The sequence below is a fragment of the Ruditapes philippinarum genome, unplaced genomic scaffold (genome assembly GCF_026571515.1).
Source record: "Ruditapes philippinarum isolate M1 unplaced genomic scaffold, ASM2657151v2 ctg12946_1_1_1_1, whole genome shotgun sequence".
Lineage (NCBI taxonomy): Eukaryota > Metazoa > Mollusca > Bivalvia > Venerida > Veneridae > Ruditapes > Ruditapes philippinarum.
The window spans coordinates 17,019-37,770 of NW_026859302.1; the positions used below are offsets into that span (position 1 = coordinate 17,019).

Consider the following 20,752-nt stretch of genomic DNA (forward strand, 5'->3'; position numbering starts at 1 on the left):
ATATACATATAGGAAAAACAATGACCCCCCCCCCCCCGGGCGGGGCCAATTTTAACCCTAGGACATTTATTTAAACAAACTTGGTAGACACCCATTAGAAGATGTTTCATGCTAAATATCTAAGCTCTAGCTCTTTAATTTTTTAAAAGAAGATTTTTTTCAGTTTTTACTATATACATATATGGAAAAACAATGACCCCCCTGGGGCGGGGCCAATTTTGACTCCAGGGTTTTTATTTGAACAAACTTGGTAGACACTCACTAGAAGATGTTTCATGCCAAATATCTAAGCTCTAGCTCTTTGGGTTTTTTAAAAGAAGATTTTTGAAGTTTTTTCTTTTGGTTGCCATGGCAACCAGAGTTCTGCATGGAATTAAGTTCTTTGAACAATTTTTAAAGGTGACCATCAAAGGAATATTCATGTGAAGTTTGGATGAAATTGGCTTAGCGGTTTATGAGGAGATGTCGTTTAAAGTAAAAGTTTACGGACGACGGACGCCGGACGAAAAGCGATCGCAAAAGCTCACCCTGTCACTTTGACAGGTGAGCTAAAAAAAACACACGTATAGTCGGACCTTCCGATCATATAATGCTTGGCTTGGTATATCTTTATTATGCACGTGAAATTGTGGTACAATAGTAACATACATCCCTATATTTATAAATTAAATATCATCAACCTTTATCCATAATGCACTCGGAGACAATATGGATTTGAGCAATTTGATCACTTGACTGACCAGGCCGTTCATCACGTGGCTTTGACTTGGCTGTACGCACCCATGCGATTTTTACTTTTTACCTTAATGCTCCCAAACACGTGTGGAGCTTTAAGTTAGCACTTGAGTGTTTCTGGACACGGAAAATGCAGACAAAACTTTAACCAAAAGTTTTTAAGTTCACTGAGAGTTATATAATTTAATTAATCCACGGCAGGATATTAGACAATGTCCTGAAGATATTGTGAAGTATAAAAGTCAGGGTACATGTATATACATGTATTGTCCTGACCAATCAAGTGGTTATAAATAATTTATAGTAGTTAAATGATATGAAGCTACAAATAAAATCAAACTTAAGCAAGTGTTACACTGACCAATCGAATATAGTAGAATAATAGTCTAACTTTTCTTCAAATACTAAGTTATCAATTTAAAACAATTGTAGACATGTCAAATGTAATTAATAAACGCCACTCTTTAATCTATAACAGAAAAATAAAATGTTTTATTATAATGAAAAACAAAACTATCAACAATTGTGTCATTTTTTTTATTTCATTACAAAAATTGTATATTTTTCAATATATATATACTGTAAACATGTGTATATGCAAAAAGATTTATTCAAAATAACATTACAGTACAGAAAAACAAAGAATTACAAATAAAAATAAAATTCTTAATTGAAAGCCAGTTTCTTTAACAATGAATAAAAAACAGTAACATATATTAACAATGTGGAGTAACACACCAAATAGTTTGTAATAAAATTAAAGAATTTATAATAAAATTAAATAAAGTAAATAATAAAAAAAAAAAAGAAAATCTATTACAATAACTAAATAAAGACCTAAAAATTCAAATTAATTCAAAATATCTACGATTAAAATTGAAGTTGGTCAGTGATCAACAAACAGCCAGGTCAGACTGTACGGATGCACAGATTTGCCTCGGTCTGGATGCACAGACTGGCCTCGTTCTGGATGCACAGACTTGCCTCATTCTGGATGCACAGACTTGCCTCAGTCTGGATGCACAGACTTGCCTCGGTCTGGATGCACAGACTGGCCTCGTTCTGGATGCACGACTTGCCTCATTCTGGATGCACAGACTGGTCTCGTTCTGGATGGTCTCGTTCTGGATGGTCTCGTTCTGGATGCACAGACTTGCCTCGGTCTGGATGCACAGACTGGCCTCGTTCTTGATGCACAGACTTGCCTCATTCTGGATGCACAGACTGGCCTCGGTCTGGATGCACAAACTGGCCTCGGTCTGGATGCACAGACTGGTCTCGTTCTGGATGCACAGATTGGCCCCATTCTGGATGCACATACTGGCTTTATTCTGGATGCACAGACTGGCCTCATTCTTGATGCACAGACTGGCTTTGTTCTATACTGGTGGCAAAGGCTAATCATGGCAGGTAAGAAGTTGAGGGTGAGGTAATACAAATTTGTAAAACAATTGTACATGTGAACAAATTATGATTTTAATTAATATATAAATTTAATTAAAATGTTAAAAACTATCATATATCACAGAGAGTTTGACAAATAATAATTCACAAAATATATGTTACATATTTCTAAAAAATGTATCCTTTGTTTACAGAGACTTACATGCAGTGTTACCAATGAAATTTCCAAAACAACAGATTACAATTGTGTACACGTTTAACAGCCTGTATATTTATATCAGTATTAATTAAATAACATATTGTCACCTTTGTGAAGTAACTGGCTAACTCAAGTTAAATTTAAAAGGAGTTAACCTGTTACTGCACTAAGGCCAAATGTGGTCATGTTCATAGTGATTACATTTCTTTTTCATACTACATAGAAATATAAATAACTGCTTTAACAATGTTTTCAGCAGTTTGAACACAAAAAAACCCGACAAACACGGGCAATAAAAGAAAGAAATCATGGTCCTAAAGAGCGAATAAAACATTAGAAATTAATATATCATAAATGCTATAATTAAACTACCAATAATTGCTTGTTCTTCAATAACACTTGTCCTTTAGAATAACTAAAATATCCATGTAGCTTCCATCTTTGGAACTGTGCATTTATCATTTTTGGGGATGCCAAGATGAAAATCTTTAGTTTATCAGCCAACATGAATGTAAAAGAATGTATGATAGAGATGGTAAAGAAAATTATCTTCCTGCCCCATGTTCACTAACATTTAAGGATCAAATTAAAAAACTCAAATATACTCCATTGCTTATCCTCAAAGATTAAATATTAGATATTAACTTAATGAAAATGGATCTGAAAAAGCATTTTTATGAAATTTTAGAATAAATTTATTGCTATTTTGCAATATTTGGGCATTTTACAGATAAATTCCAAATATTGACATTGATTCTAAAACTTATCCTTATTTTGATCCAATTCTTTATATATTTGTTTAGTTATGAGTCGATTTTATCCCAAAATAGGTTTGTTTCTTTGCAAATCAGCAATTTTTACATTTTGAACATGTACCAATTAAATCTTGCCAAATAAGAATAATTTTAGTTTCATAAAACAATAAAATAAAATCAAGATAATTTGATCCTGATTCTGATCTTTTTGATGCGAACACAGGGCCTGGGAAACAAAATTAGACTCTTTCATATAACTGAAGGAGCTACAATTTTGACCAAAATAAATTCTTAACAAAAAGAATGCTTGAAATAAATTTGATCAACAATCTATAAATATGTATAGTCCTGAGCATTTTATACCTGATATAAAAGATATAAATTCTATATTATATTTTCAACTTTGCTGTAGTTCCCTGAATGATTTCCAACATTACGTCCTGAGGTAGAGCCGTGAAGCTTGCAGTGTTAACAATGCTCTGTAAATGGGTTGACATGTACAACATACAGTTGTTCTTAACTTCATCTGAAATATAAGTAATATCCTATTAATATTTCATCATATCACCACTAAATTTACATAATGGAATTTCCCTGCTTTGAATTTTGGCTAGCCCTTAGCTGTTTTATGGGGAAATGTGATAGTAAAAGATTAAAAGTAAGTAGCTAACAATATAAGGTCTTTGAGACTGCACATGTATAACAATTGGTCAGGCTAAATGTGGGTGACATAGACCTGAAATCATTGCCACTAGCATGCACATGATCTAAAATCATATGAAGTTATTGTCTGACAAATCCAAATCTTTACTGTTAGAATATCCTCAAAATGGAGCAAGAAGTACATTCATACTGGCAACAAAGTTAAAAGATCTATATTGTTTGCATTATTTTGTCAATTAAGATATTTAGCATGGAAAGGGTTAAAATGCATTATATTAAATTTAAATCGTGTCAAGTTGATTTTCAATTAAATTCTGAGTATATTTCTTTATCATCTTTGTCATATTTTATAATTTTTTGGCTTTTGAAACACCTCACAATGGTGGCATATGCAATCTTTTATCACAGTCAACAAGCATTATTAAAAAGGGAAGAATTGATATTTAATAAGCTATCACAAATAGCTATATGCCATATATACAGGAGTCGATGATGAAAAAATTATTTTTAAGACTGTATGAAAAATATTCCTTAGATTGGATACAGTTTGGAATAATCTACATAATCTACAGAAAATGCTAATTTATTACAAGTACTGCCACCAGGTGGCGCTACTAGTTAACAACTTACCTATAACTGGGAGTTTGCTAACGGCAGCAACGTATGTGTCCACTACGTTCTTATCATCTATCTTTAAACTAATCATGTAAGCTGCCAACCTCTTAAAACCGTCCATGCTCAATCTGTCAGCAACTGAAATTGCATATACCATTAAAATGTATTTGATAGAAAAAAAACCCTAAAAAATATTAACATCAAATTATTAAATTTCAATAGTATGTTTGGTTGTAAACTTTTTTCCATACAAGCTTTTTGGAGAAAAAACACAAAACATTTCAGACCAATAAAACCTGGCAGTAAAATGTACAAAATAATACAATGGCAAATCTAAACCACTGAATTTCTTTTGACACCCCTTCAATTAAAACTGGGATTTACATTCTTTTAGAATTTAAGTCTGATAAAAAATCATTTAATTGCTGATACAGAAGAATGGTTATGTAACTGTTTGGTTCCGGTACATGCAAATCTGGAAAGAAATCCTTCATGCCAGGTAATGTTAACCCTAACACTGATAATTACAAAATTATATACATGCTTCCAGTGCAGACTAGCATAAGCATATACATCCATGCTGCCTGATCATGGTCTGCACTGTACATTTGCTGTTTAGTCACTACATATTTTGAAAATTCCCCGAAAACTGAAAAATAATTTCCTCCAGACTGATAAATGGACAAGTCCATTCAAGATATTAACATTGATAAGGGTTTAGAAGGTCTAGACAAGCATGTAACAAGTTTTATAATATTTCTGGGATGAGCAAATGTAACTCTTTATTTAAAATGACAACAAATGTAACTCCTATTTATCACATGATACCTTAAGACAAATGATGCAGAAAACTGCAAAATAAACTGATTGGCTAGTTGAAAATGACGTCACCTATTGACTTAAACATTTAAGATTTGATGGCATTGTTTTTCAATGAAATTGAATATAATCGATGATATGTGATAAAAGTTATATGAGCCGCGTCACGACAAAACCAACATAATGGGTTTGCGACCAGCATGGATCCAGACCAGCCTACGCATCCGCGCAGTCTGATCAGGATCCATGCTGTTCGCTATCAGTTTCTCTACTTGTAATAGAGTTGATAAGCAAACAGCATGGATCCTGATCAGACTGCGCGGATGCGCAGGCTGGTCTGGATCCATGCTGGTCGCAAACCCATTATGTTGGTTTTGTCATGACACGGCTCATATATATATTACCTCTCCATACATCAGTCAGTATAATTGTATCATCTTTCTGTTTTTCTTTTAATTTTGGAGGTAAACTATTTGTATACAGGAAATGCAGCACAGCTATAAAACTATCATACGATACATCCTTGATTTCTATGGCAGTCTGAAATATATATCAAAAATAACCATAATAATTACATTGTATTTCATGGACAACTAGTTGAAAGCTAGGCAAATTGAATGACCATGTTATCCAACCAAACTGTTTACTACTGGCTTCTCCATTAAAGACAATAATTACATTAAAAATTAAAATCTTCAAAAATCGCAACATCAAACTCAAATAAGGGTAAAAAACTTTCAAAAAATTTAAAAGGCCAATTAGTTTAATATTCTAACACACTTCACACCATTCCCCTATTAGATAGACAGGGAAGCCAAGTGAATTCTTACATAATATATGCACAGTATAATTATCATTTAAAGCAGCATGCCTCCAGATTTATGCTAATTTTCATGAAATTCTTAAAAATATATTAAAAAGTAATGTATTGTTAAGTGAACAAAGAAAATAATCTTCACATTGCAAACAGCACTTACAACCCATGTAATTTACCCAAGAGGTCAAAATATGCAAAAAATAACCTTAACTGCGTTAGTAACACAGTAGAAATATGCTGAAAAATTCTGCAAAATCAGTCATAAATCGCACATAACATGGAAATTATTACCCTAATCTTTCATCTTTTCAATTTTCTTAACATCTCGGTACTTTTTTCTCAAGTTTGATTTTCTTGAAATATTTGGTTCATCTGGAGGCATGCAGCTTTAAATGCGTTGTTATTATATATTATCACTCAGCTTTTGTTATTATATTCCTGTGGATAAGAACTTGAACCATGTATTATTCTATAACAACACACTCAAAATTGATATCTATTTCCTAAAAGCTGTTTGTGCTACTAGTACAGTTTCTGTAAAATGAAAAGTGGTGGAGAGAATTTTAAATAGGGGCATAAACTGTTAGTAACTGAACTCCAGGTTTTGTCACACTAAGTAGAGAACAATGTAATGTTACTTTTTTCAACTCATACCACTGAATTTTAATAGTCTACATAATTATTTCTGTCAAAAAAAACAGTTATAATTATGTGTAAAACAAATAAACTCTCACACAGAATCCGAAAAAAACACTTTTTACAGTATTTCTTTGGTATACCGCTAAATGATGTCAATATGCATGAAGAATATGCTACTGAACATTACACATACCTTTGACTTAGATTCTTTTGTTTGATCTTCAAACATTGCCCTGAAGTAGTCTGACCTTGCACAGATTATAGCCTTGTGTGCATATACAGTTTTCTTGCCTTCCAGTAAAAACTGACAATCACTGAATCTCTCATCATTCACTATAGCCCCTAAATCCCGCGACAGATCTTCCATTGGTGGAGGTGGCTCTAAAATATAACAAAGAGGTGTATATGAGACTTGTCACGATAAAACCAACGTAATGTGTTTGCGACCAGCATGGATCCAGACCAGCCTGCGCATCCGTGCAATCTGATCAGGATCCATGCTGTTCGCTATCAGTTTCTCTACTTGCTATAGGGTTTGTAAGCAAACAGCATGGATCCTGATCAGACTGCGCGGATGCGCAGGCTGGTCTGGATCCATGCTGGTCGCAAACGCACTATGTTGGTTTTGTCGTGACACGGCTCATATATATTTACAAACATTATCTTTTATTTATATTACCTTATTAATTGTAAGTAAAGGTTATAGGTTATATAATTAATTTTCGAGCGAACGAAGTGAAGCGAGAAAATTAGTTTCTTAAAACTCTGTATATAACCTATAACCGACTTACAGTTAGCCCCGCATATTCAAACCGAGTGCACTATGTAAATAGGCGGGGTCCATTAAATCGGCTCATTTAACGTATTTAATACATACAGTTGAGTTACAGCACTGTATGGAAAATACTTCGGCAAAATTTAAACAAAATAGAGCGATTTTATTGGTAGACAAACTTTGGCGAACTGTAAGTTTTCTGATGAAACAGTTCTTTGTAACAGAATAGGAAGGAAGACCTTATAACATTGGGGTGAGAACAGAACCCCTCAAACAAGGAGTTGACAATCCCTCTGACAGTAGGAAACAGTAAGAAGACACCACTTCTACCATTAGGAAAAGAACTCCTCTTTAACAATAAGAAGATAGAACCTCAAAAAGTAATTTGAAGAGAAAACTAACAGTCAGGTGAAAACACCTCTAACAGTAAGAAAACACCTCAAACAGTTCAGGTCACTGTATTAAACAGTAAAAGAAAGAGAATGATAAAAATATGGCAAAATAACGTACCTATCAAGTATGTACATCCATGTAGTTGTATAGCATCAATCTCTACCCATGTTCCACATCCAGTACAGTCAACTTCTACACGGATATTCTTTGTTCTGTAGCTTAACTCCTGGTCAAATATAAACAATGATCAGTTTAGCATTTGTGCATTTGGTCATGGTAATAAAGGTCCAGTTGTTTGCTTGGTTATATAAATGGTAAGGCACTACCCTTTCAATACTTTTGGCATTGGCAACAAACTTTTGATTGCAAGATTAGCACATGTACCAAATTCTTCAAATGTAGCACCTGAAAGCACTACTCTTTCGAATGTTACAACATAATTCTAAGTGATTAAATCATAAGCTGTGTGTAAAAAAGCCACATTGGAAGAGAAAAATAATAATGCATAACAATGATTCAACTGTCCATTCTGAAGCAGAGTAGGTATACTGGTAAAGGAAGACCTCAGATGCTCTGCCTTGCATTATTTCAGGCACACACGGGAACCTGAGTGGAACCATAGACATTTGAGTCACCTCACAACAAAACCAACATAGTGCGCTTGCGACCAGCATGGATCCAGACCAGCCTGCGCAGTCTGATCAGGATCCATGCTGTTCGCTTACAAACACTATTACAAGTAGAGAAAATGATGCGTGGATGCGCAGGCTGGTCTGGATCCATGCTGGTTGCAAACGCATTACGTTGGTTTTGTCGTATCGCAGCTCATTTCATAAGCTAGCTGGATGGCTACTTCACATGGAAGAAACCAAAATCCCTGTCAGGATTTCGAATCTAAGGAAGTGAGGGGCAAGTGTTTTGAAGTCAAAAACCTTCACCACTCGGCCACAAAGATGCATTTAAGTACTACCAGCATTGTCAAGTCTGCATACAATTTGGATTTTTGGATCTATTGGTGGTAAGTGTAATTCTTTAATGTAGTTGCATAACTTTCTCATATGAAAAAATCTACAATTGCTTTTTTAGCAAACATTGGTGCATGCATTGAGATTACAGAGCAGCGTCTGTAACCACTCAGCCAAAGAGATCCCCTTAAGTATCAATATACAAGAAATAAGCTTACTGCAAGCTCAGGTTTGAACACTCTGGATGATTTAATCACAGTCACTCTGTCAGTTTTCCATAGGTTATGCCATTTCCCATCTTCTCCTAGTGCTTTAATGGCTTTAACCCCACCAGCATGGTATGTCTCGTAAATGTCCATACCTGTCACAAAAACAGCTTCCTTAAACTCTACCTGTAAAAGATATGATACATTATTTTCTATCAACAATAGTAGTAAGAGGATTACCTCATGTATGAATGAAGCAACTGAGGAAAGAAGCTTCTACAGCCTGTAATTGTTTCAGTAACATAATATTGTCCATTATGGTGAATTTACTGATACAAAATGACAGTTAACTTTAATATCTAAGTATAATAGCTTAGCTAGGCTACCAATGATAATGCCACTCATAAACAAGAGCTGTCGGTAGGACAGCAACGCTCGACTATTCTTAGTGCTTGATAGTAAAAGAAGCCTTGATTAAAAGGTAAAATTTTCTCAGTAAAGAAAAAGGCAAAATACTTCTTTAAATCCATATTACAGTTACAGGCATTGGAGAGAGTCCTATCATGCTTTCAAAGAAGAGTATAAAATTTCAACATGTTTCAAAGCCTTTTGTCAATGAACTTTGAAAATATTAGAGGTATTACAAAAACTATAACGTAAATTCTAAGTCGAAAAAGGGGCAATATTCTGTCAAAATGCTTGATAGAGTTACCTCCTCCTGTCTACAGGTTGGGATCATGATGGTGAACAAGTGTGCAAAGTTTCAAAGCCATATGGCAATGGACTTTGAAAATATTTGAACTATTACAAAAACTTTAACGTAAATTCTAAGTCGAAAAAGGGGCATAATTCTGTCAAAATGCTTGATAGAGTTACCTCCTCCTGTCTACAGGTTGGGGTCATGATGGTGAACAAGTGTGCAAAGTTTCAAAGCCATATGTCAATGGACTTTGAAAATATTTGAACTATTACAAAAACTTTAACATAAGTGGTTACGCCGACGCCGACGCTCGGGTGACTGCAATAGCTCTACTTATTCTTATCGAATAGTCGAGCTAAAAAACAACGTAGAGGTTACATTTGTACTTTTCTTTTTATTTTCTTACACATTAATACAATTTTTATACTAACTGCCATTTCCAGAGGGAAAATATTTAAGTCTATAAACATGATAAAGTTTTGCATTTGTGAGTCAGTGAGGACATAAATATGGTACCTAATTTATCTTAATGCTTCCTTGTTTAGTCATGATAAAAACACTGTCATAACTTATAAAATTTGTAGCTAGTCCAAAAGTTTATTTACACAGTACTTATATAATTGACATGTGCAAACACAAATCAAGAAATTGAAATATCACAAAGCAATTTCATGTCTATAGAACCAAAAAAAGAAGTTGTTGATTTTTTAGTTTCAAATAATAGATTTATTGTAATTATGGAGAAGCATAGAGGAAAATAATTGATTAGGAGCCCATCTTATAAACAATTGTACAATTTTGGAAATCTGCAATGTTTGGTCTTGACACAGTCAAAATCGTATGATTGACATAATTATGACGATCATACGATAAAAACAGACGTACAATCAGTGATAAGATGGGCTTCAGGTGTCTCAGATACTCAACCATAGGATCTTTAGATTGAGCCCCACTCAGGTCATGATCATGGATACTTTTATTACACCAGTAAGTACTGTTTAGTTCCAGGAAGTTGCAACTTGAAAAGTTGCAAGAACTTGTTTCACAATCAAACATAAAAAAAATATGATTAAGCAAAATTACCTCTATAAACTGATTAGCATCTTTTATTGACGTAGCCCAGGCTCCTTGTCGGTCTCCGTAACCAGGGAAAACCTTTGGTGCCCCTATCACCTGATCAGCGTTCCATCTATGTACATAAATATATACGTAAAATATCATAGAATTACATATCCTGTGCAGAAATCCTGGAGCCTGGGCATATTCTGTTGTGTAAAGTGGCTTTGTCAAGTTTTAATGGACCTTTCCAGTGTTTACAGTTTTATGTAAATTGGCCAACTTGTTATCCAATTGCTACACTGAGAAAGTACATAGTCACTGTGGGTTGACCTGGTTTGCACAAAAGAACACATGGTTATGTTTGTGATACTGTATGTGAGCAGTTGACCTAGCAATGAATGGAAAAGGTGTGGCTAAATGTTCGGCTACGAAAAACCGGAAAGGTCCATCGACTCCAAGATGTGAAGCTTATTTTATAAATAGTTATTACCTCTAAGAATTGTCTCTCATCTATAGTACTAGATGCCCAGGCTCCGGGTATATCTCCATATTTAGGATAAACTCTTGGGGGACCTATCACACAGGTAGCTGGCCAACTGTAGGAGTACAAGCAAAGATTTGATATTTTATGTTAAATGCACTGGCAGAAAATATAATATCATAATAATTATATGAGAATGAACTATAGTAAACTGATTTATTCATTTAAGTACCTTAACCATTAACATGATGAATTCTTAAATGGTTTTGTCCAGCTGCAAGTTTTTGGAACATTCTGTTTTTAATTTTGTGGTTTACAAGATAATTTAGCCAGTCAACTGTATAGTCAGCCTAGACTGGTCAGACCTATAACATGGAAGCTTAGATCACTTTTGGTTGCAGTTTTTTTTTTGTGCACAAACACATTATAGAGCATGATATGGCCACTTATCAGCTTTACTAGTGAAGGAAGACCTCAGGTGCCTTTCTGCACAACCAATTAAGTATTTTCTAAGATGGATTCTTTCCATAATAGTTTGGCATCCAAACATTAACTTATTTACTGCTAAATATCTTAAATGAACTTTTCCATCTTTATGAAAAAATTTCAAAAATATGTACTCAATAGCAGACCACGCAGATGTCACTGATTACATTGGCAGATTGTGTAGCTGTCTGCAGTTGAACAGATAAAAATAAACAGCTTAATGGTCAACCGTCATAATGGATGAAGATATCCATGTATAATGAAATGACACCTATTAAAATGCTGTAAACACTCAATATATTAATATCAGCTGCTAGAAAACTGGTAACAAGCAGCTTGCTTAAAGCTGCATGCATGCCTCCAGATAAGCCAAAAGGTTTCATGAAAATCTAACTTGTGAAAAATGTGAAAAGTAAAGAAATTCAAGATATAATTTACAGGTACATGTTATTTGTGATTAATGACTGGTTTTTGTACAGTATTTTCAAAAAATTTCTTCTGAGTTACTTATGCAGTATTAAGGGCTAATTTTGCATATTTTAACCTCTTTTTTGGGTAATTAATGTGGATTTTAAGTGCAATTTGCAATGTGTAAATCGCTTTCTTTGTTCACTTCACAATATTTTACTTTAAAAAAAAATTTTTCTTGAAAACTGAGGTGTGCTGCTTTAACACCTGTACCCCTAAAATTATGATAAAATTATACATACATTATGCTTAGAAGAAAAAACAATGCCTACTTCCATATAACAATTGCCATTGAATTTTGTATTCATCTCTGCCTTAAAAGATCACTAAATATGTCAAATAAATATAAAAATCTTATGCGTTGTTGGCTTTGAAACAAGCTAATTATCCTGTACATAAGCCAACAAATGTGTTTTAGATCTAGCAAACTAAAACACTATTTCTGTAGCCTGGGAAAGTTAACTTCACTAACCTATTTGTGTCATATTGATAGTTAAAGTCATATTGATAGTTAAAATTGCACTAACCTATTTGTGTCATACTGAGACTGAAACTCATACTGATATTTAACTTTTACTAACCTATTTGTGTCATATTGTGAGGAGAATCTTGTGACAGTCTCCACCCATTGTGACAATACATTGCTGTTTGCTGTATCATGTAGTTCACCACGAGATGCCATCTTCTGTATCCTTTTAACAAATGCCCTCTTGTCTGAATTTTCTCTACAAGTACAGGTCAAATTATCACATATTAAAAAAGATAAATAAATCAATAAAAAAAATGAATAAGTAGAGGATACTCAAGATTTTTCTATAAATACATAATTTATTTTCATATTTTGGTAATTGAAAAGAAATATTTCATGAGTGGCGGTAGCCACAAGTGAAATATAATAATTTTCATGTCACAAGATGAAAATTAATCATGTATTTATAAGAAAAACTTGAATTTTCTGTTTATTACATACATTTGTCTCTTTTTTGACACATAAAAATTTGAAAGAATCTCCCTTAGATCTTGTGTACTGGCAGAATTTAAAAGAAAGTAGCCCAGCAAGACGCCAGTGAAAATACAGAAAATATGTTTCACTGCAGTGAAAAATAAATTTTTACAATGAAAATATAGAAAATGAAAATAAGCGTTTTATTTCATCAATATTTCTCAATATTTCATTTATAAGTATACTGTATGGAGTGATTCAGCTTTTTATCAAACATTGCACTGAGATTAGATAAAAAGTATTCTTTTATGAGACTTTTTATCAAGAATTGTAATACATGTACATATCAGTTGTTAAAATGGCTGCATTGTATTCTTTGACATATAAACATGGTTACCTTCTAAAGTAGTTTCTTTAGATTTATTTGTACAACTATTGAATTTACTTATTATGCAAACATCACTTCCCCAAATGACCCCTTCATCCACGTCTCAATTGAAGGCCAGTATTAAATTTACTTGGATTTTTACTAAATTATTTCCTTAAGTGAATTAAGGAAGTGAATACTGGTGAAAATTTTGTAATAATATTAAGTTTTAATTCTGTATCTCCACAACAACAAGATTTTCAAAGAAGAATCTGCATGATAATTGTAGATCACTGACCAAAAATCACAACTTTTAAGCCACTATATTTCATCTTTGTAAACCCTTCGCATAATAATATTGTACATCAAATTTCAGAATGTATGCCTATTCCATCCAGCATCATCCATAGAGGATATTCAAGTTTTTTCTATAAATACATGATTTATTTTCATCGAGTGGTATGAAAATAAATATTTCATGAGTGGCGGTAGCCACGAGTGAAATATGGTAATTTTCATGCCACAAGATGAAAATAAATCATGTATTTATAGAAAAAACTTGAATTTTCTGTTTATCATATACATTTTTCTTTTTTTTTTCATTAAAATTTGAAAAATGTCCCTTAAATTTTATGAAGTAACAGAATTTAAAAGAAAGTAGTCTGGCAAGACACCAGTGAAAATACGGAAAATATGTTTCACTGCAGTGAAAAATAAATTTTTACAGTGAAAATACAGAAAATGAAAATACGCATTTTATGTCATCAATATTTCTCAATATTTCATTAGTAAATATATAATAAAGAAGCTATCTGGCACTGATGAAATTGCTTTACTTTTTTTACAAGAATACAGCATTAAAAAAGCAATTTAAATTATAGTAATGTATATATTGGATATATTTTTTTTTCCTTCTCATTTTTTGTGTGACTTCTTTCTTATTCATTGTTACATTTTTACATTTTGCATTCAACCATAAAGCATAGGCTCATAAATATTATAGACCTCAATATTAGCCTATAGAAATATTATGTCTATAAAGTTTAAATCATTATACACACGCCTGTATATACATCAAGTTTGAAATTCTTGTTTACATATTTGTGAAGGTTTTAAACATATCAAATATGGATATATAGCAAATATCTAAAATACGAATACTTATTAACCAAAGAATATTTGATAAAAATTATTATAAACTGACGATATATCAATATAAATTATACATTTTGGAGTTGGTTTAATTTTAACATACTTATTCCCAAAAGTATATAAAATGTACAAACAAAGAACAACAAGCAGATTATCTTTACACAAATTTAAAACTTTAAATTTGTACAATAAAAGACTAAAATTTGATCCTTGAACAATTTAAACAAGAGCTGTCCGTAAGACAGCGCGCTCGACTTTTTTATTGCTTGCCAATAAAAAAAGTTTTTGCAGTAAAAGGAAATACAAGAATCTCTGTATTTTTAAAGTGAACAATGGCCATGAGCATTAAGATATTTAGTGAAGAATTATTTTACTGAATTGTGTGATACCCTTGAACACTGCAGCAAAGTTTGAAATGTTTAAGTCAAAAGAGGGCTGGTACTAAAAACTAAAAAATTAATATCTCAAACAGTTCAGTCAAAAAGTGGACTGGTACTAAAAACTTAACCAAGATTCTAAGTCGATAAAAGGCCTTAATTTTTAAAACAAATCCTTGACAGAGTTACCTTCTCTTGCGTACAGATGGGGGTAATGATGTGAAATAGCATTAAAAGTTTCAAAAGCAATATCTCAAAGGGTTAAGGCAATAAGTGGATTTTACCCATATTCAATGTATTTTCTAAGTCAAAAAGGGGCATAATTCTGTCAAAAACCTTGACAGAGTTATGTCCTCTTGTCTGTTGATGAAGGTCGTGATGGTAAACAAGTATGGTCAGTTTCAAAGCAATACCTCCAATGGTTTTGAAATAAAGTGAGGTGGTACAAAAAACTTAACCAAGCTCAATACACTTTCTAAGTCAAAAAAGGGCCATAATTCTGTCAAAAACCTTGACAGAGTTATGTACTCTTGTCTGTAGATGGAGGTTATGATGGTGAACAAGTATGGTAAGTTTCAAAGCCATACTTGTAATACTTCTGAAATAAAGTGGGGTGGTACGAAAAACTTAACCAAGGTGTGACGCCGACGCCGACGCTGGGGCGAGTAGGATAGCTCCCCTTTTCATAGAAAAGTCGAGCTAAAAAGCATTAAATGAATACGTAGATCTATAAAACTCAGACAAGTACATGATTATGTAATAAAAAAAACAAGCCTTTTAACCTGTTAAAAGCATTTCTTACTTATAAATACATAACCACAAAACACTTGATATACAAAGTGGAAATTAAATAAATATACATGTATTAATAAATATTGGCTGTAACCAATGAAAATAAAAATAAACCAGCAAACATACCTCTTTAAAACTGTAGACCAAGTAGAGTTTCCCATATGAAGGCTTAAACTATAAAGCTTATAGTTATCTACCTATACCACAAAGACAATCAATATCTGACATGCTATAAATAGATATTACCACTGTAAACATGACTGTACAAGTATTGGTCAATAAACAAATAATCCACCCCGTTTGTTAGTATGTCAGACAGTATGTTCACACCAGAACGGCTTCATGCCATTGTAAAAAAAAATAGTAATATTTATTTTTGTATATTACAGCTGTGTTTAATAAATATTGATTTGATTGGTTTAATGTTTTTTTGTATTTTTTTTTGTTCTTCAGGTATATATTTCATGACACAGTAAAATAGAACACATCTGAAAAATTACTGTTTGAAACATTAAGGGAATAAAACAACTGTCTAAAAAATATTTTTAAATATCAACAATTACCAGTGAATCTTTAAAGCAGGCATTTTATTATATTAGACAGGAAGACAGACAAAATATGCCCATGATAAATTAATATATTCAAGTGCGACTATGTCCCCTCTGTTCCATCTTTGAAATTTTTTTTGAACAATTCATAGTAATTCTTTCTTGAATTTAATTTACATTATCATTTACATGTATATATTAACATGTCCCACCTGAATATATTTATTTATCATATGCATACTTCAACAATTACATGTGCTAATGTTTATTTGCTTGTATGTGCAGCCATGCACACACTACTTTCTATCAAAATGATATTTTTTCCAAAATCCTTTCTGTCTTTCCAGCTTAAAACATATATTTGTTAATCACACATATTTTATTATAAACACTATTTGTGACGACCCTTTTTTCTCCATCATTATTTTTATAATTATTTATGACAATTTAAATTAGTAAAGGATTTACTTTATACATGTTCCTCATGTCACTCTCAACTGATTTGAAGCTAGGGTGATATTTTAATATCAGATGTCTTTTTTCTGTGCAGAACTTTTATGTAAATTTGGTTTATACAGAATTTATTTTAGTTTGATTGTGTTGGAAGCTAAAAGCTTATAGACACACTTTCGAATCCGTTCCTGGAACCAACCAGTACTGAGCAATGAGTTTAAAGGTTTTTGCTCAAGGAAACAACGGCTTGGCCTTACGGGGTTTGAACCCATGCGGCTAGTGATCATGAAATTTCTAGTCTGAGGCGTTAACCTCTCGGCCATGCTGCCACACATGTAAATTTGTTTTCTTTGTCAGAGAACTCACAAAGGAAGTATTAACAAAGAAATGTTGTCACAAATTAATAACAAAACAACAAATTGGGTAGAAATCTGCAGCAAAATATTTAAAGAAAATGTATACTAAGTTAACTGATCAAGGGAATGTTTAACTGACATCACACCATAGAATCTGATGTAATTTCCAGTTTAATGTTCATTATCATACACAATTATTGAGTATTCAAATACTTGGATTATCATCTCATCATAAATATATCCTGTGCTTTATTGCTACAATGATTCCCGGTAAAGCCTTTGTTAACATTGGATACATGCTGGCAATTTCAACATTAAGTCAGAATTTTTCCAGATTTAATGGAAGCACTTTGAAAGTAGGTACACTTAGCTGAAAAGCTTCCTCACACGATATGAATCAAAAGTCTCTACCGGGATGTGAACCCACAGCAGTTAGCCTAGGGGCAAGCAATAAACATTCAGCAACTGCTACTGTTGGATTCTGTATCAGTGATTACGTGTATTTGGTTTTCAACAACTAATATCAGTTTACCGTGGTTTATACCACAATTAGTTAACTGAAAAGTGTATTTCTTGATTCATACAAGTACCAGCTAATTTTTTAAGCTCAGAAGTAACTTCTAACAGATATACAAGTAATAAGAAGAGAAGCATTTCTTGATTTCAACTGAATATTATGAAAATACATTATCTTCCCTGAACATCAAATAAATATTACAGTATTTAGTGGTCTTGTCTGAACAAACAATTTATAATTTAAGTATTTTACTATGTTGGGAAAAGGACAATAATTATGTGATATAGATAATAAAACAAAGACACTAATATGAGCATACATATTATTTAATCTGGTAGTTATGATACTGACAGAAAGAATAAATGACGTCATAAACACCGATATACATGTTATATATAGAGAAAGCTATAACAAGACAAAACAAAAATAAAGAAGTCCAAAAAAAACAAAAAAACCTAGCCACATTTTTCTCAGTAATGCACTATTTTGTTAGTACCATTTTATTCTTATGAAAATTACAGTAGGAGAAAAATAATACAACATAAAGACACCTACAAAGATTTAGTTCATTGAAGTCGCCTCATCAGATTTTTTTTTAACCCTTAACCCGCTTTATTTTTGTAATGGAATTGCCCTGCTTTGAAATTTGGAACAGTCCATTTAAAGTTAGTCTTTTAATATAAAAAATAAATCTTTTTTGGGGGCTACCAAAGTATAGCCCCCTGGTCAGACCTTCGATGCTTGTATGTGGGCCCCTAAACCCTGGCTCCTACTCACGGGTTTGTTCCCCCTCTTTTGTTTTGAAAATAATGGTAAAAATTTCATAAAAAAATCCCCCTAAAAATCATCAAGAAAAAAATTCTACCCGAAACCCGTTTATGTATGTGTTTAATTTTAAAATTTTTATTTTGATAAATAAGGGGGAGATTTTTTTACAAAAATTTTTTCCTTTTCGGCAAGAAAAAATGTGGGGGAACATGTGGTTTTTTTCCTGTTTAAAAAAATGCAAATTTAATTTGGGTTCAAGCAGGCTAAAGGTTAACATCGTATAATATAAATTAATGATACAAACTAAATGAATTGCATAGATAAAGCACCGTTCATTATAAAAGACAAGAAGACAGTTGTGTATACGACAATTTCAACACAATGATATTTTGAATATCTTCAAGGACATACTTTTAAACAAATTGTAGTTTGTTTTTTCTCCAGAAACAGTTCTTAGAGCCATGGCAGTTGTGTGTAAGAAATATACAAATATAAAAAGTTATACCATCCACCAGTATTTTGTAAAAAATCTACTAACTATAACTAGATAAATTCAGAATATATCTGTCATCCCTTTAAAAAAATGGCGAGACGACAATATGTGAGGTGTTGAGGTCTTATATCTTGTAAATTAACCACAGGTGATAAAATATACTAAAAAGTTGTAATTAATGCATAACCTTATTAATATCAACCCTTATTCACCTGAATTTTTATAATGGACTTGCCTTGTTTTGAATTTGGACCAGTCCCATAAAAGTTAAAGGGGTTTCAGTATCAAAAAATACTAAAATTAAGCACCAAACATTACAGTTTGGTCAGACTGCCAAGATTTGCCAGCCGATCCGACTATATAATGGTAACAGGCAAGTTGCTGTTTGTTAAATGTTAAATGCTAGCATTTCAAAGAGTTAAATATAGAATATATTTCACTTGACAAATGTGATAACAGTGCATAAATGCTTTAATCATTAATAAATACAGTTTATTTGTTCTTTTCTCTCTCTTTTGATTCAAAAAATCATTTTTGTTCATTGCACCTTTAATTATATCAAAATTAATTGCAAAATTTAAAATCATTATCTTCATGACATCTTTCAACAGAAAAAAATAACAATTTCCTTCTTCAGATTACAATGTATAAAATATTTGATCACAAAAAAAAAATTCAAAGCTTTATTTTCCATATAGAAAAAGCTTGTATTATAGCACACACATTTATAAGGTGTTAACATGAATCACATACAAAAAAAAGAATTGACCAGCAAAAGTTGCACACTAAATAACTAATTGACAAAAGTATATATAGGCACAAATAGGGATAAATACAAGGCAATGTGTACTGTATCTTTCCATCCTCAACAAATTACAAAAATTTACATCAACCATCCTCAGACAGGCATTTTATTTAAATCACTAACACATGTCTTTTCGCAATAAAAAAAAAGTTCTTATATTCATTTTAAATTCATGACAGTAATATTTCTACTACTCTTGAAAGTAAAATCTTATTTTATTTCCAATCAAACAAGTCTTTGTCAGAGTATTTGTTGAAGGAAGGGTGTGGAAAACACTACATATACACTAACGAGAAAAAAATAATACAATACATAAATGAACCGTGCCATGACAAAACCAACATAATGGGTTTGCGATCAGCATGGATCCAGACCAGCCTGCATCCGCGCATTCTGATCAGGATCCATGCTGTTCGCTTACAACTCTATAACAAGTAGAGAAACTGATAGCGAACAGCATGGATCCTGATCAGACTGCGCGGATGCGCAGGCTGGTCTGGATCCATGCTGATCGCAAACCTATTATGTTGGTTTTGTCATGACGCGGCTCAAATGTTGAGTCCCAACAACAGAAAGTGTGTTGCTAAAGGGAGAGTACTTGGCAAGTAAGATCACCTACTGATCACATCAAACCATGTGTAACTGAAAGATGGACACAATGAATATAATGACTTTCTTCACCTAAGATCATATGCAAAAAAGAAAAAAAAAAGAAAATAAAAGACTTATAGATATGCAAGTTTAAATTTTTGTAAGTTTAAATTTTTGCACATTTGTACTTTGTTTTTAATTCTTATTATTATATTTTTTTTATTATTATCATAATGAAATTAAGTTCACAATTTGATTCGGACAGATGAATGAAAATAAGATCACTTCTCCACTTTCTGTTTTGGCGGGACTACAATATAAGTAAACCATTGACCACTGTTGCAACATTAATAAAACATATCTGTTATCAATGACTACGTAAAACTCTAATAAAACCATATGCTTTTAAAA

At 32.4% G+C, this 20,752-nt stretch overlaps 1 protein-coding gene across 2 annotated transcripts; it reads right to left on the minus strand.

Annotated features, from left to right (window-relative positions):
• Positions 1–3,159: 3,159 nt before the first annotated feature.
• On the minus strand, positions 3,160–16,050 carry LOC132755993 (uncharacterized). Of its 2 annotated transcripts, none has more exons than XM_060746932.1 (9): positions 15,937–16,050; positions 12,761–12,904; positions 10,769–10,874; positions 8,998–9,171; positions 7,932–8,040; positions 6,840–7,027; positions 5,595–5,730; positions 4,387–4,509; positions 3,160–3,619 (listed from the first exon to the last, which is right to left on the minus strand). In XM_060746932.1, exons 1-9 carry the CDS (start codon positions 15,969–15,971, stop codon positions 3,483–3,485), a joined length of 1,152 nt encoding a protein of 383 aa, XP_060602915.1. In that variant the 5' UTR covers positions 15,972–16,050; the 3' UTR covers positions 3,160–3,482. The 2 variants fall into 2 exon arrangements, with proteins under 2 accessions (XP_060602915.1, XP_060602914.1); XM_060746931.1 differs by lacking the exon at positions 10,769–10,874 and adding an exon at positions 11,235–11,340.
• Between the last annotated feature and the right edge of the window lie 4,702 nt (positions 16,051–20,752).

Excerpts from the sequence above, each read along its gene's own strand:
- LOC132755993 (XM_060746932.1), bottom strand. The coding sequence starts at position 15,971 with ATGGGAAACTCTACTTGGTCTACAGTTTTAAAGAG. Across the intron at positions 4,510-5,594 it reads ACTGACTGATGTATGGAGAG|TTGCTGACAGATTGAGCATG; the intron begins GTAATATATATA and ends ATGCAATTTCAG. Across the intron at positions 3,620-4,386 it reads TAGCAAACTCCCAGTTATAG|ATGAAGTTAAGAACAACTGT; the intron begins GTAAGTTGTTAA and ends CTTATATTTCAG.